General features: G+C 49.2%; 1 protein-coding gene across 5 annotated transcripts in view; it reads left to right on the top strand.

Annotated features, from left to right (window-relative positions):
* The window catches only part of MYO5B (myosin VB), a 520,179-nt gene that overhangs the window by 296,892 nt on the left and 210,055 nt on the right, over positions 1-13,232 (top strand). For all 5 annotated transcript variants that reach the window (XM_060236175.1, XM_060236177.1, XM_060236176.1 and 2 more), the window contains exons 11-12: positions 6,902-6,983; positions 8,173-8,313. In XM_060236175.1, coding sequence (XP_060092158.1) covers positions 6,902-6,983; positions 8,173-8,313 — 223 coding nt within the window. The remainder of the gene's footprint in view (positions 1-6,901; positions 6,984-8,172; positions 8,314-13,232) is intronic.

Consider the following 13,232-nt stretch of genomic DNA (forward strand, 5'->3'; position numbering starts at 1 on the left):
TCTGTTATTCCCTATGGAGATTTATTCCCATAGAAAATCATGGAGAATTGATCCGTGGATATCTGGGGCTCTGGGGGGGGGTTGTCGTTTGAGGTAGAGGCACCAAATTTTCGGTATAGCGTTCAGTGCCTGTCCCCAAAATACCCCCCAAGTTTCAAAAAGATTGGACCAGGGGGTCCAATTCTATGAGCCCCAAAAGAAGGTGCCCCTATCCTTCATGATTTCCTATGGAAGGAAGGAATTGAAAAGGTGTGCTGTCCCTTTAAATGTGATGGCCAGAGCTCCCTTTGGAGTTCAATTATGCTTGTCACAGCCTTGATCTTGGCTCCGCCCCATGTCTCCTGGCTCCACCCCAAGGTCTCCTGGCTCCACCCCCAAAGTCTCCTGGCTCCACCCCCAAAGTCCCCAGATATTTCTTGAATTGGACTTGGCAACCCTACTTCCTCCACTTCCTGCTCCTCCGCCTCCCACCTCTCTGGCTGCTGCAGGGCACTGTGCCCTGTTCAGACCTCCTGGCTCCACCTGCTGTTGCTGATACTTTGCCATCTCAGCCATCACAAAAAGAAAAAAAGTAGACTGTGCCCTGGAGAGCCCCCAGGAGACAGGAGGCCTTGCCTGGAAATCAGGGGGCAGTGCCCCCACAGGCCCCCCTGTGGCTACAGGCCTGGCGCAGCCCAAGGCCTGGGAAGCCTGGGTCAAAAGACTCAAGCACCACCTCGTGACGCAACGAATCAAGGATGACGAGCCAGAAATCAAAAAGGCCATTCTGCTGAGCAACTGCGGGATTGCGACCCTACAGCTCGCGGAGGGCCTGGTCGCGCCAGGAACGCTGGAAGCATCCTCCTTCGACGAGATCATCAAGGCGCTGACCAGCCACTTCGTCCTGAAGCCAACTCGCCTCACCCGGCGGCTGCAGTTCCTCGACAGATTCCAGGAACGTAATGAGACGGCAGCAACCTTCCTGGCCCACCTGGGCAACATGGGAAGGAAGGCGGACTGCGGCGCGCAACTTGAAGATGCCCTGCTCGTGAAGTTTGCTCATGGTCTCCGGGACCTGAAGGCATGTCGGAAAATTGCTACAGAAGAAGATCTTACCCTGGCGAAGGCCCTACAGATAGCCGCCGCTGCCAAGGATGCGAGTAAGGAGAAGGCCCGCCACCCGGGTACCAATGCTCACCAGCTGCGACCGGCCACAAACTCGGAAGACTCCGACGGGGACGACGCCCTTAAGTTACATCAGGCGAGTCGACAAAAGCTACGGGCACGGGCGACAGAAACGTCCACCTCCAAGACCTGCGCCAGCTGTGGGGAACCGCATGTGCGACGCACCTGTCAATTCTGGAGTACGACCTGCCACACTTGCGGAAAGGCTGGGCATCTGGCCCAGGTGTGCCGATTGTTGATGCAGCGGCAAGGGAAGCCTCCATGCCAACAAGATGGCTGCCGCCACGAGGTCGCATTCGTGGACGATGTACAGGCCCTCTGTGAGACAGGGACCCAGGTATACCAACTGCCCCTTCCATCCCCAGATAAGTAGCACATGACTGTGTTCATTGGTGGCAAGCCTTGCAAAATAGAAGTATTATTGTGGACTCCTACTCTAAGTGAATGGAGGTAGTTCCGGTAGCGTCCACATCCACGCGGGCAGCGCTAGGGGTTTTCGTTACACATGGCCTCCTGGATTAGTTGGTATTGGATAACGGGACGGCTTTCACCTTGGCCAAGTTCCAGGAACTATGTTTGGGGAGGGACGGTGGCTCAGTGGTAGAGCATCTGCTTGGGAAGCAGAAGGTCCCACGTTCAGTCCCTGGCATGTCCAAAAAAGGGTCCAGGCAAATAGGTGTGAAAAAACCTCAGCTTGAGACCCTGGAGAGCCGCTGCCAGTCTGAGAAGACCATACTGACTTTGATGGACCAAAGGTCTGATTCAGTATAAGGCAGCTTCATATGTTCATAATAAAGCACATACGGTTGGCCCCTTTTCATCCCGTCACCAACAGCCAAGCAGAAAGGATGGTGCGGGTTACGAAGGAAACGCTCTGCCGCATCATACATGGAGAGTGGGAAGCCCGCTTAGCCAAGTGCCTCCTGGCACAACATTCCACCCCCAGCACTGTCACCGGCTGCAGCCCATCCGAGCTGTTCATGGGTCGGCGGATGACTACCCTACTCGACCGCATGCACCCGGACCAAGCTCCCAACCTACAAGAGGTGCCAGAAGCGGTCCAGGCTCCCCGAGGATTTGACACAGGGGACTTAGTGTTTGCTAAAAACTTCAGGTGTGGGCCAGCATGGATACCAGCACGGGTTTCCAGAGTATTGGGTGCCGTCATGTACAAGGTTACATCCGAGGAGGGGTTCACGATGAGGCGGCACATCAACCAATTACGAGCACGCGAGTCACCCAGAGGGGAGGGGGACGAGAGTGTCGCAAATCCGACAGTCACGCTAGATGCCTCATCGTACGAGCCGGAGGAATCAGAAAGACCAGCAGCAACACCCCTGCCGGCACCTGAGACAGCAAAGCAGCTGGGACTACCACCAGAACAAGAGACCATGGGGAACCCAGTTCCATCAGCCAAGATTCCCTTGGCGCCAAGCCCTTCGTCCACGGTGCCGGAAGCTGCCGCCGCGTCCCCACCCACACCAGTGCTCAGGCGGTTGACACAAGAGCATCGCAAGCCCATGTTCCTAAACGACTATGTCCACTAGGGGCTTGCGAACTAAGGAGGGAGGGATGTTGTATATGTGGACTCAAGGGAAGACTTTGGGTGTGCCTTCCGGGCTCATCAGAGCCATACGGACTGAGCTTGGGGACTTGGGAACAAAGGGCTGCAGGATCCAAGTCTCTGCAGCCCTAGACCAATCACAAGCCCCCACTGGTTTGAATGACCCAATGATGTGCTTCCGTGGGAGCCCAGAGATGTATATAAGTTGGGCTGGTAGGCCCCCATCCCTAGTCTTGTAATGTAGCCTTATACTATGCCATGTCTATTAAAGAGCTTGTGATCACTCAATGGGCGACTCCTCCATGTATAGAACCCACTATATTATAGCACAAATGTCAGATTCAGAGGAGAGAGGGTGAAATGGTACAGCCCAGTCCAGGTCAGCTTTGGAAGGGAGACCACCAAGGAGGACTCTGCAGAGGAAGGCGATGACCAACCCACCTCTGTTTCTCGCTTGTCTTGAAAGCCCCTTTGCCGGGGTTGCCGTAAGTTTGCTGCGATTCAACAGCAATTTGCACATGGACAGTGTAGTCTAGGGAGTGTGGTTTCCATCCGGGGAGGACTGCAAGAAAGACATTCCTTTGAGCATTCTCTCCCCTCTCCCGACTGGGCAGGTGGACCAGCATCACTTCCTCGTGCGACTTGGTGGGTTGGTTTTGCTACCCTGGGGGCAATGCAAAACCAGAGCTACCAGATCTTCTTTTTAACCTCTGCTATGTTAATGGGAACTCCTTAGGCAAACCCTGCTCACTGTATGCCACTAAACATGGCAAGTTGGCTGGTCCTCCCTCCTCTGGTTCTTTTCGTGAGCTCAGACATTAGCAGGCCGGTCCCAGAGGATGCAGCATGCCCAGCGAGCACAGGGCTAACTCACATTGGGTGGTCTTCTGATGGTAAGCGTCGGAAGGTGTAGAGCAGGGTGGGGAATGTCAGGCCCGAGGGCCACTTATGGCCCTCAAGATCAGTCGATCTGGCCCTCGGGGATTGCTGGGCCGAGCCTCTCGCTCTCTCCCTCTCATGGGCATTGTGAAGGACTGCTGCTGGGGTATGTTGGTGCCTTTAAAGGTCTGCTGGGAGCTGCTGAAGGGAGGGAGGGAGGGCTGGCAGGGGTGGAGGGCAGTGTTCCCTCTAAGCTGAGTTAGCGTGAGCTAGCTCACAGATTTTTAGCCTGCAGCTCACACATTTTTGTCTTAGCTCAGGAAGGATGACTCCAGAGCACACTAATTTATGCAGTGGCTCACCACTTTAATGCCAGTTGCTCACAACTTTAATGCCAGTAGCTCACAAAGTAGAATTTTTGCTCAAAAGACTCTGCAGGGATCATTGGTGGAGGGTGGGAGCCAGCTACCACCAGTTCAATTTGCACGTGATTATCCCAGATGGTGTGGCCTAATATGCTAATGAGTGTGTGACCTAATATGCTAGTATTAGGGGATGTGGTCTCATATGCCTGGACCTAGGCATTTGCCTAGGGTGGCAGGCTGTGGGGTGTGTGTGTGCTGAATTAGGCTCTCCCCACGTGACTTCAAATTGAAAAACAATTATTTGCATTAATTTTGCCGGCCTGAATTGTTCTCCCTCGGCGGAGTGCTGTTTTTTAAGTTGATAATTCTGTATGGCCCGCGAATGATGTTATAAATATCCAAATGGCCCTTGGCAGAAAAAAGGCTCCCCACCCCTGCCTTTGAGGGTTGAATTTCCTTCGGAGCAACGCTCTTGCAAGCTGTCGAAGTCAGGCAGTATTATCTTGACTCTTGAGTCCACATGGTCTGTTAGTGAAGCAGTTACATTTGACCTTAATCTGATAAAATTGAAAAAAAATTGAAGGGACATTTTTCAACTCAGCCGGTCTGTATTAAATGTAAGAAAGTTGTAGAGCAAATGATCATCCCCTAAAAAATGACAATGAAAAGATATTTTAAGCTTTTTATCTTTACGGTGCAGTAAAAGCTTTTTTTGCCTTGCCGAGCTATTTTATCTTCTTGGAAGTTTTATTAATTGAATGAAAGAGGCTCATATTTCTTCCTGCTCCCGTCTAGAAAGAAGCAAACAAACAAAACCCACAGACATTATTATTTGTCTGTAAATGGATAGGTCAGTCAGGATATATCTAATGCCTCATTTGTCTTAAAAAAAAACAAAGGGATTATTCAAAATGCTGTTGGGTTGGCTGTTGTGATTTTTGGTTTGACAAACGGAAAGGAAAGCTTTTCTTCAACTGTTGCCCCTTTGGGAACTAGCGTGGGTATAGTGGTTAAAGTGTTGGACCGTGAGATCCAGGTTCGAATTCCAGCTTTTCCATGGAAGCTTGCTTGGGTGACCTTAGGCCAGTCACAGATTTTGAACCTAACTCTACCTCCCAAGATTGTTGTTAATGGAGAATGATGTAAGCTGCTTTGGGTCCCCATGGGGTGGAAGGGCAGGGTATAACTGAAGTAAAATTAAAATAAAAAGAGATGTGATGTGTGAGACTGCAGGGGTTGCAAACAGAAACTAATTTCTATGGCGACTTCACAACTCTGATATTTGTAGTTTATACGCAGTGTTCCCTCTAAACTGAGTTAGTTCGAGCTAGCTCACAGTTTTTTAGCCTCCAGCTTACACATTCTTGTCTTTGCTCAAAGCAAACTATTTATGCAGTAACTCACAACTTTCATGCCAGTAGCTCAGAAAGTAGAATGTTTTGCTCACAAGACTCCACAGCTTAGAGGGAGTATTGTTTATACACCACTATCAATCTACACAGCCAGAATTAGACCGGGTTTCAAAATCCAACTGGTTCTACTCAGTCTGTCTTTCAATTTTGTTTTTCCTTTGTGAGAAATGAACGTGAGTTTCTTCTCATACACTGGTTTCTGTGAGCCCGTTTGGTGTAGTGGTTAAGTGTGCAAACTCTTATCTTGGAGAACCAAGTTTGATTCCCCACTCCTCCACTTGCAGCTGCTGGAATGGCCTTGGGTCAGCCATTGCTCTTGCAGAACTGTCCTTGAAAGGGCAGCTGCCGTGAGAGCTCTTTCAGCCCTACACACCTCACAGGGTGTCTTTTGTGGGAGGAAAAGATAAATGAGATTGTAAGCCACTGTGAGACTATGATTTCAGAGAGAGGGGTGGGGTATAAATCTGTGGTGGTCTTCTTCTCTCCCCTTGCATTGAGATCTTCTGTTTTTAATGGGTTTTTCTGGTGTGTGTTTTTTTGGGTGGGGGCAAACCTGATCTGGTCAGATCTTGGAAGGTAAGGTGAGTTGACCCTGGTTAATACTTGGATGGAAGACTGCCAGGGAAGTCCAAGGTTGCTATGCAAAGGCAGGCAAACCACCTCTGAACTTGGCTTGAAAACCCTTTGGGGTTGCCATAAATCCACTGCAATTTTGTGCTGGATGGGCCCAAGCTAGCCCAATCTCATCAGATCTTGATACCTCCTTCAGGTGCCCCTTGTCTCCTGCTTGAGAGACGGTCTGGTGTAGTGGTTAAGTGTGCGGACTCTTATCTGGGAGAACCGGGTTTGATTCCCCACTCCTCCACTTGCAGCTGCTGGAATGGCCTTGGGTCAGCCATAGCTCTCGCAGGGCTGTCCTTGAAAGGGCAGCTTCTGGGAGAGCTCTCTCAGCCCCACCCACGTCACAGGGTGTCTGCTGTGGCGGGTGGGGGGGAGGTAAAGGAGATTGTGACTGCTCTGAGACTCTTAGATTCAGAGTATAGGGCGGGATATAAATCCAATATCATCTTCTTTAGTTTTGCTTTTGCTGCACAGGTGATCCAGGACCGTAGCCAGGATTCATTGTTTGGTGGGGCCCACAGCAGGTTTCATTCTTGGGGGGGGGGAGGGGGTTGATGGCCCTGGGCTCTTGGCACTGTAAGCTGTCTTGAGTTCCACAAGCTAACTGCACCTACCTTTGCTCTGCACGCTGTGCTAGGGAAAGGGAGAGGAAAAAGCGAAAAGACCAGCAGCATTGCTGCTACTTGTTCAGAGTAGCGGTGAGCAAAGGGGACAGACTGAGGACCCTCCAGTAGAGGGGCCATACTGTTGGAAGGGGGGGGGGTTGAAAAGATGGGCCTTCCCCCCCCCCCACACACAGGGCCCCGCTGTAGCTAAGGGCCTGAGATGATTCCAAAACAGAATGTGTAGAGCCATTCTTTGGGGGCATTCCTTGTGACTGTGGCGTTGCTTTGCAGATTCGAAACCTTCGAAGTCAACAGTTTTGAACAATTCTGCATCAACTACGCCAATGAAAAACTCCAGCAGCAGTTCAACTTGGTAAGACAGGCTTGGAAAAATTTCCTGGGGGTTTGGGGGTGGGGGGCGGTTTGGCCTTTCCACCGAGGAGCTCCTAAATGCATTGTTAAAGGTGTTATTTTTTTTAAAAAAAAGTACTTTACTCACAGCAGAGAAATCTGAAGGATGAGTTATTTCATACATGACAAAAGTATAGTAAGAGCTGCACCGAAACTCTCATATAAATCTTTATAGTAGGGCTGCAATCTTACATGTACTGAGGGTAAAGAATGTGCTCCATTTTGTTCAGATGGATCAAGATGGGTAGCCATGTTAGCAGGGGTGGAATTCTAGCAGCAGCTCCTTTGCTTATTAGGCCACACACCCCTGATGTAGCCAATCCTCCAACAGCTTATGAGGCTCTTTTTTGTAAGCTCTTGGAGGACTGGCTACATCAGGGGTGTGTGGCCTATTATGCAAAGGAGCTCCTGCTAGAATTCCACCCCTGCATGTTAGTCTGTCTGTAGCAGTTCAAAAGAGCAAGAGTCTAGCAGCACCTTAAAGACTAACAAAATTTGTGGCAGGGTATGAACTTTCGTGAGTCGGTGCTCACTTCTTCAGATACAGCTGGACTGCGAGTCCATCTGTCCTTGTACCTTGGAGAGTGGAGTAATGTCAGATGCTGAATGACAGTAGCAGATGAATGATGATTACAATTGCAGGTGTGATTGGATTTCAGAGGGAGATTAGAAAGAGAGACTGCTGAATTGCAACTGATAATGAAGCTGAAGACAATCCATCCTCCTGGACTGAATCGAGACCAGGGTTTCCTGTCTCATTGCCAATGCTGATTTCTCCAAGCTCTGCGTATAATTCCTAATCCAGTCACACCTGCGATTGTAATTTGCCTTCTGTTGTCATTTGGCATAGAAATCACCCCACTCTCCAAGATACAAGGACAGATGCCCAATTTGGTGCCCGAAGAAGGCCAGCGCCCTAGGCAATCACCTAGCTTGCCTAGCGGCAGGGCCGGCCCTACATCTCTTCTTCTTTTACTGAAGACTAATTCAGCTACTCTCTGAAACTAAATTTAATCTAGATATTAGCTAAGAAGCTGCTCACCGTGCCGGCTAAGCCTTGTTGGTCCACCTGGCCCCTGAGAAGGTTTTTGGTTTATCATCAAATTACTCTTCCCTAAACACAGCCTGATCCTTTACTATCTCTGTTGCAGCATGTGTTTAAATTGGAGCAAGAGGAGTACATGAAGGAACAAATCCCCTGGACCCTCATCGACTTTTATGACAACCAGCCATGCATAGATCTCATAGAAGCTAAGCTGGGTATCTTTGACTTGCTGGATGAAGAATGTAAGGTGAGCGACCCAGACATTCTTGTTTGTCTCTTTAGATTCTGCTGTGCGAGTGGACTAGGGTTGCCAGGTCCAATTCAAGAAATATCTGGGAACTTTGGGGGTGGGACCAGGAGCAAGGGTGGGACAACCATAATTGAACTCCAAAGGGAGTTCTGGCCATCGCATTTAAAGGGATCACACACCTTTTAAATGCCTTAAAATTGGAGAGCCAGTTTGGTGTAGTGGTTAAGTGTGCGGACTCTTATCTGGGAGAACCGGGTTTGATTCCCCACTCCTCCACTTGCACCTGCTGGAATGGCCTTGGGTCAGCCATAGCTCTGACAGAGGTTGTCCTTGAAAGGGCAGAGGCTGTGAGAGCCCTCTCCAGCCCCACCCACCTCACAGGGTCTCTGTTGTGGGGGAGGAAGGTAAAGGAGATTGTGAGCCGCTCTGAGACTCTTCGGAGTGGAGGGCGGGATATAAATCCAATATCTTCTTCTTCCCTCCGTTGGAAATCATGAAGGATAGGGGCACCATCTTTTGGGGCTCATAGAATTGGACCCCTTAGTCCCATCATTTTGAAAACTGGAGGGTGTTTTGAGGAGAGGCATCGAATGCTATTCGGAAAATTTGGTGCCTCTACCTCAAAAAACAGCCCTCCCAGAGCACCAAATAACTGCAGATCAATTCTCCATTATTCCCTAGTCTCCATAGGTAATAATGGAGTGCCCAGCAGACATCTCCCTCCCCCTCCCCCTCCCCTGCTTTCTGATGATCTTGAAGTGGGGGGAGGGCCTCCAAACTGGGGGATCCCCTGCCCCCACCTGGGGATTGGCAACCCTAAGGTGGACGTCACAGAGTGTGCTCAGGAGCGGGAGGCAAGACTACAAAGCGATAAGCGCCAACGTTTAAAAATTGCAATTTTCACTCTTGTGGGCTTAGCCAAGCGGAGTTATAGGGAGCCGGTTTTTAAATCTCTGCTGCAAAAACTCGCTTTACAGTCGAGCTCGTTCCTGTGCTGCTTCATAACCATCAGCCACTTGTGGCGGTGAATAGAAAAACCTTCCGCTATTAAAAATAATTACAAATTGGCGCAAGACCCATAAGATCGTAAAAATAAGAGCAGTTAAAAAAATCTTTAAAAGCCATTCAGCTCAGCAACTAAAAAAAGAAAAAAAGAAAAATCATTTCGGGATCAATGAAGGCAGCCGTTGAAATGGTAGAATTTTAAAGTCTCATAGCAACAAAAAAAAAAGGATGACAGATTTCAGGTTGTCACGGCTGGTAACATCATTAGGGTTTGTAGAATCTTTGTAGAAAGATTCTACAAACCCTAATAAAAAAAGGATGACGTCTGTTCAGTAGTGGTAACGCTAGCTTTTGAAACAAGGAACAGAACCAGTTACGTTTACGTACCCAACCTACAAAAGCTTGGGAGAATACAACTAATTCTTCTTCTGTAAAAGGGAACACCCCGAACTCGGCCTCAGACACTGGCCTTTATTTATTTAAAATATTTATAAACCAGCGTGCTGAGACAAGACTCGGGATAGTGTACAAAAATACAGTATAAAATGATAGAACACCTAAGCCCTTTCCTGAAATCTCACATCATAAATAACCATAGTCACCTGCAAAATTCCCTCTAAGGTGCAGAGTCTTGTGAGCAAAAATTCTACTTTGTGAGCTACTGGCATTAAAGTTGTGAGCTGCTGCATCAATTAGTGTGCTCTGGGGTCATCCTTCCTGAGTTAAGACAAAAATGTGTGAGCTGGAGGCTTAAAAACACTGGTCACCTGATTGAATTCTTCATGGGTCCTCAAAACCCCTTTTTAAAAAACTGTTTTTATAGTTAGGGTTGCCAGCTCTGGGTTGGGAAACACCTGGAGATTTTGGGAGGTGAAGTCTAGGGAGGGCAGGGTTTGGGTAGGGGAAGGGCCTCCCCAGGGTACAGTGCCATAGAGCAGGGGTGTCAAACATGCAACCCGGGGGCTGAATCAGGCCCTCGGAGGGCTACTATCAAGTCCTCAAGCAACCGACTGTCATCTGCTTCCTTCTCCTTCTCTCTTGCTTCCTTTTGCATAACAGCTTGCTTTGCCAAGCTTGCTCAATCGCACAGGAGCTACAGAGCAAAGCCTCTATTTTCTTCATTGGTTGAGGCTTCTCACTTGGGGAGGAAGGGGAGGAGGGATAGCCTGTTTTGCCAGGCTCTTTCAGTCACACAGCAGAGCTACTGAGCCAAGCCTCTCTTCCTTCTGTTGGCTGAGGCGCCTCTCCCTCTTGGGCCCCTAGGGAAGGAAGGAAAGAGCCAGAGCTTCTTTTGCCCAGTTCCCTGGATCTCACGGGAGAGATACAAAGAAAGCACCTTTAAGACCAACGAGTGCTAATGTTTTAAGCATGTTTTAAGGGGGGTTTTAAAACCTTTAATTGTATTTGTCTGTGTCCTTTATAACGTTTATATCTCTGCTACCTAATCGTAAATAGGAACACACATGACCCACCTTGACATGGCCTGGCCCAACAAGGTCTCATTTATGTCAGATCGGGGCCTCCTAACAAATGAGTTCAACACCCCTGCCATAGAGTCCAGTCACCAAAGTACTTGAAGGGCTGTCCCATAGAGGAGGGTGTGGAATTGTTTTCTGTGGCCCCAGAAGGCAGGACCAGAATCAATGGGTTGAAATTAAATCAAAGGAGTTTTTGGCTCAACATTAGGAAGAACTTCCTGACCGTTAGAGCGGTTCCTCAGTGGAACAGGCTTCCTTGGGAGGTGGTGGGCTCTCCTTCCTTGGAGGTTTTTAAACAGAGGCTAGAGGGCCATCTGACAGCAGTGAATATCCTGTGAATTTAGGGGGAGGTGTTTGTGAGTTTAGAGCGGTTCCTCAGTGGAACAGGCTTCCTCGAGAGGTGGTGGGCTCTCCTTCCTTGGAGGTTTTTAAACAGAGGCTAGAGGGCCATCTGACAGCAGTGAATATCCTGTGAATTTAGGGGGAGGTGTTTGTGAGTTTAGAGCGGTTCCTCAGTGGAACAGGCTTCCTTGGGAGGTGGTGGGCTCTCCTTCCTTGGAGGTTTTTAAACAGAGGCTAGAGGGCCATCTGACAGCAATGAAGATCCTGTGAATTTGGGGGAGGTATTTGTGGGTTTCTTGCATTGTGCAGGGGGTTGGACTAGATGACCCTGGAGGTCCCTTCCAACTCTATGATTCTATGAAAGCAGCCATTTTCTCAGGAGGAACTGATCTTTGTCCTTTGGAAATCTATTGCAAAAGAGGGTGGTCCCCAGCCACCACCTGGCAAAAAACAGCCCCCCCTAGAGCCCCAGATACCCGCGGATCAATTCTCCATTATTTCCCATGGGAATAAGTCCCCATAGGGAATAATAGAGTTCCCAGCAGACATTTCCTTCTCCTCCCCCTGCTTTCTGATGACCGGGGGGATCTCCTGTCCCCACCTGGGGATTGGCAACCCTACACCTGGAGGTTGGCTGCCCTATTTATAGCTCTTCCTGTTACAATGAGATCAGCTTGAACCGCAGGCCCTACTCAAATGAAAACTGTGCAGATCTCCTTTGTTCTTTCATTCGCTGCTCCCATCTGGCTCCTCCAGCCCATCCACAGATCCTGATTGGCTTCCAGCAGCTCTACTCATATACCAATCAGGACTGAAGGGTTTTCCAAGACCAGAGGTGAACGGAGGTGGTTTGCACTTCGCCACCCTCTGCGTAGTGTCCCTGGACTTCCTTGGTGGTCTCCCATGCCAGAGGATGTAGTGATGGCCACAGGAATAAACAGCTTTAAAAGGGAATTAGATGGCTACTTGCCATGGGAACTAAAGGGGGACCTCCACGTTTAGGGGTACTAAACTTCTGAATGCTCATGCCAGGAGGCAACATCAGCGGAATGTCTTGACTTCTGTGCCCTGTTGTTGGCCATCCAGAGGAACCAGTTGGCCACTGTGTTAGAGAGAATGCTGACTTAGATGGCCACTGGTCTGATCTAGCAGGGCTCTTCTTATGTTCTTATGGAGGCTCAGCCTCTCTGCCCTTTTGTTGGCCCTCCAGATGAACTGGTTGGCCTCTGTGTGAGACAGGATGCTGGACTAGATGGACCACTGGTCTGATCCAGCAGGGCTCTTCTGATGTTCTTATGGAGGCCTCGGCCTCTCTGCCCTGTTGTTGACCCTCCAGAGGAACTGGTTGGCCACTGTGTGAGACAGGATGCTGGACTAGATGGACCACTGGTCTGATCAAGCTGGACTCTTCTGATGTTCTTATGAAGGCCTCGGTCTCTATGCCCTGTTGTTGGCCCTCCAGAGGAACTGGTTGGCCACTGTGTGAAATAGAATGCTGGACTAGGTGGACCACTGGTCTGATCCAGCAGGGCTCTTCTGATGTTCTTATGGAGGCCTTGACCTCTCTGCCTTATTGTTGGCTGTCCAGGGGAACTGGTTGGCCACTGTGTGAGGCAGGATGCTGGACTAGATGGACCACTGTTCTGATCCAGCAGGACTCTTCTGATGTTCTTATAAAGGCCTCGGCCTCTATGCCCTGTTGTTGGCTCTCCAGAGGAACAGGTTGGCCAATGTGTGAAATAGAATGCTGGACTAGATGGACCACTGGTCTGATCCATTAGGGCTCTTCTTCTTATGTTTTTACATTGTTATGTCACAGATACCAGCAGTTCTAGGAAAAGAACAGCCTTAGTTAGAGCAGTGGTTGATGAATTACATTGTTAAGCACTGTAATATATTCTTTTAAAACACTTGGATGAATATCAGATCTTTGCATTGTAAGGATACCTGAGTGAATGAGTAACCCCAGGTAACCTATCTTAATGAGAAAGAGGCACTGTATAGAAAAGCCTTTCAGAATTGCTTTATTCTGTATAATTAAGTGCAGAAAAAGCAGATTTTGAGTGCTGTGCTGTGGAAGATTATGAAATT

Source organism: Heteronotia binoei, chromosome 4 (assembly GCF_032191835.1).
Source record: "Heteronotia binoei isolate CCM8104 ecotype False Entrance Well chromosome 4, APGP_CSIRO_Hbin_v1, whole genome shotgun sequence".
NCBI classification, from domain to species: Eukaryota; Metazoa; Chordata; class Lepidosauria; order Squamata; family Gekkonidae; genus Heteronotia; species Heteronotia binoei.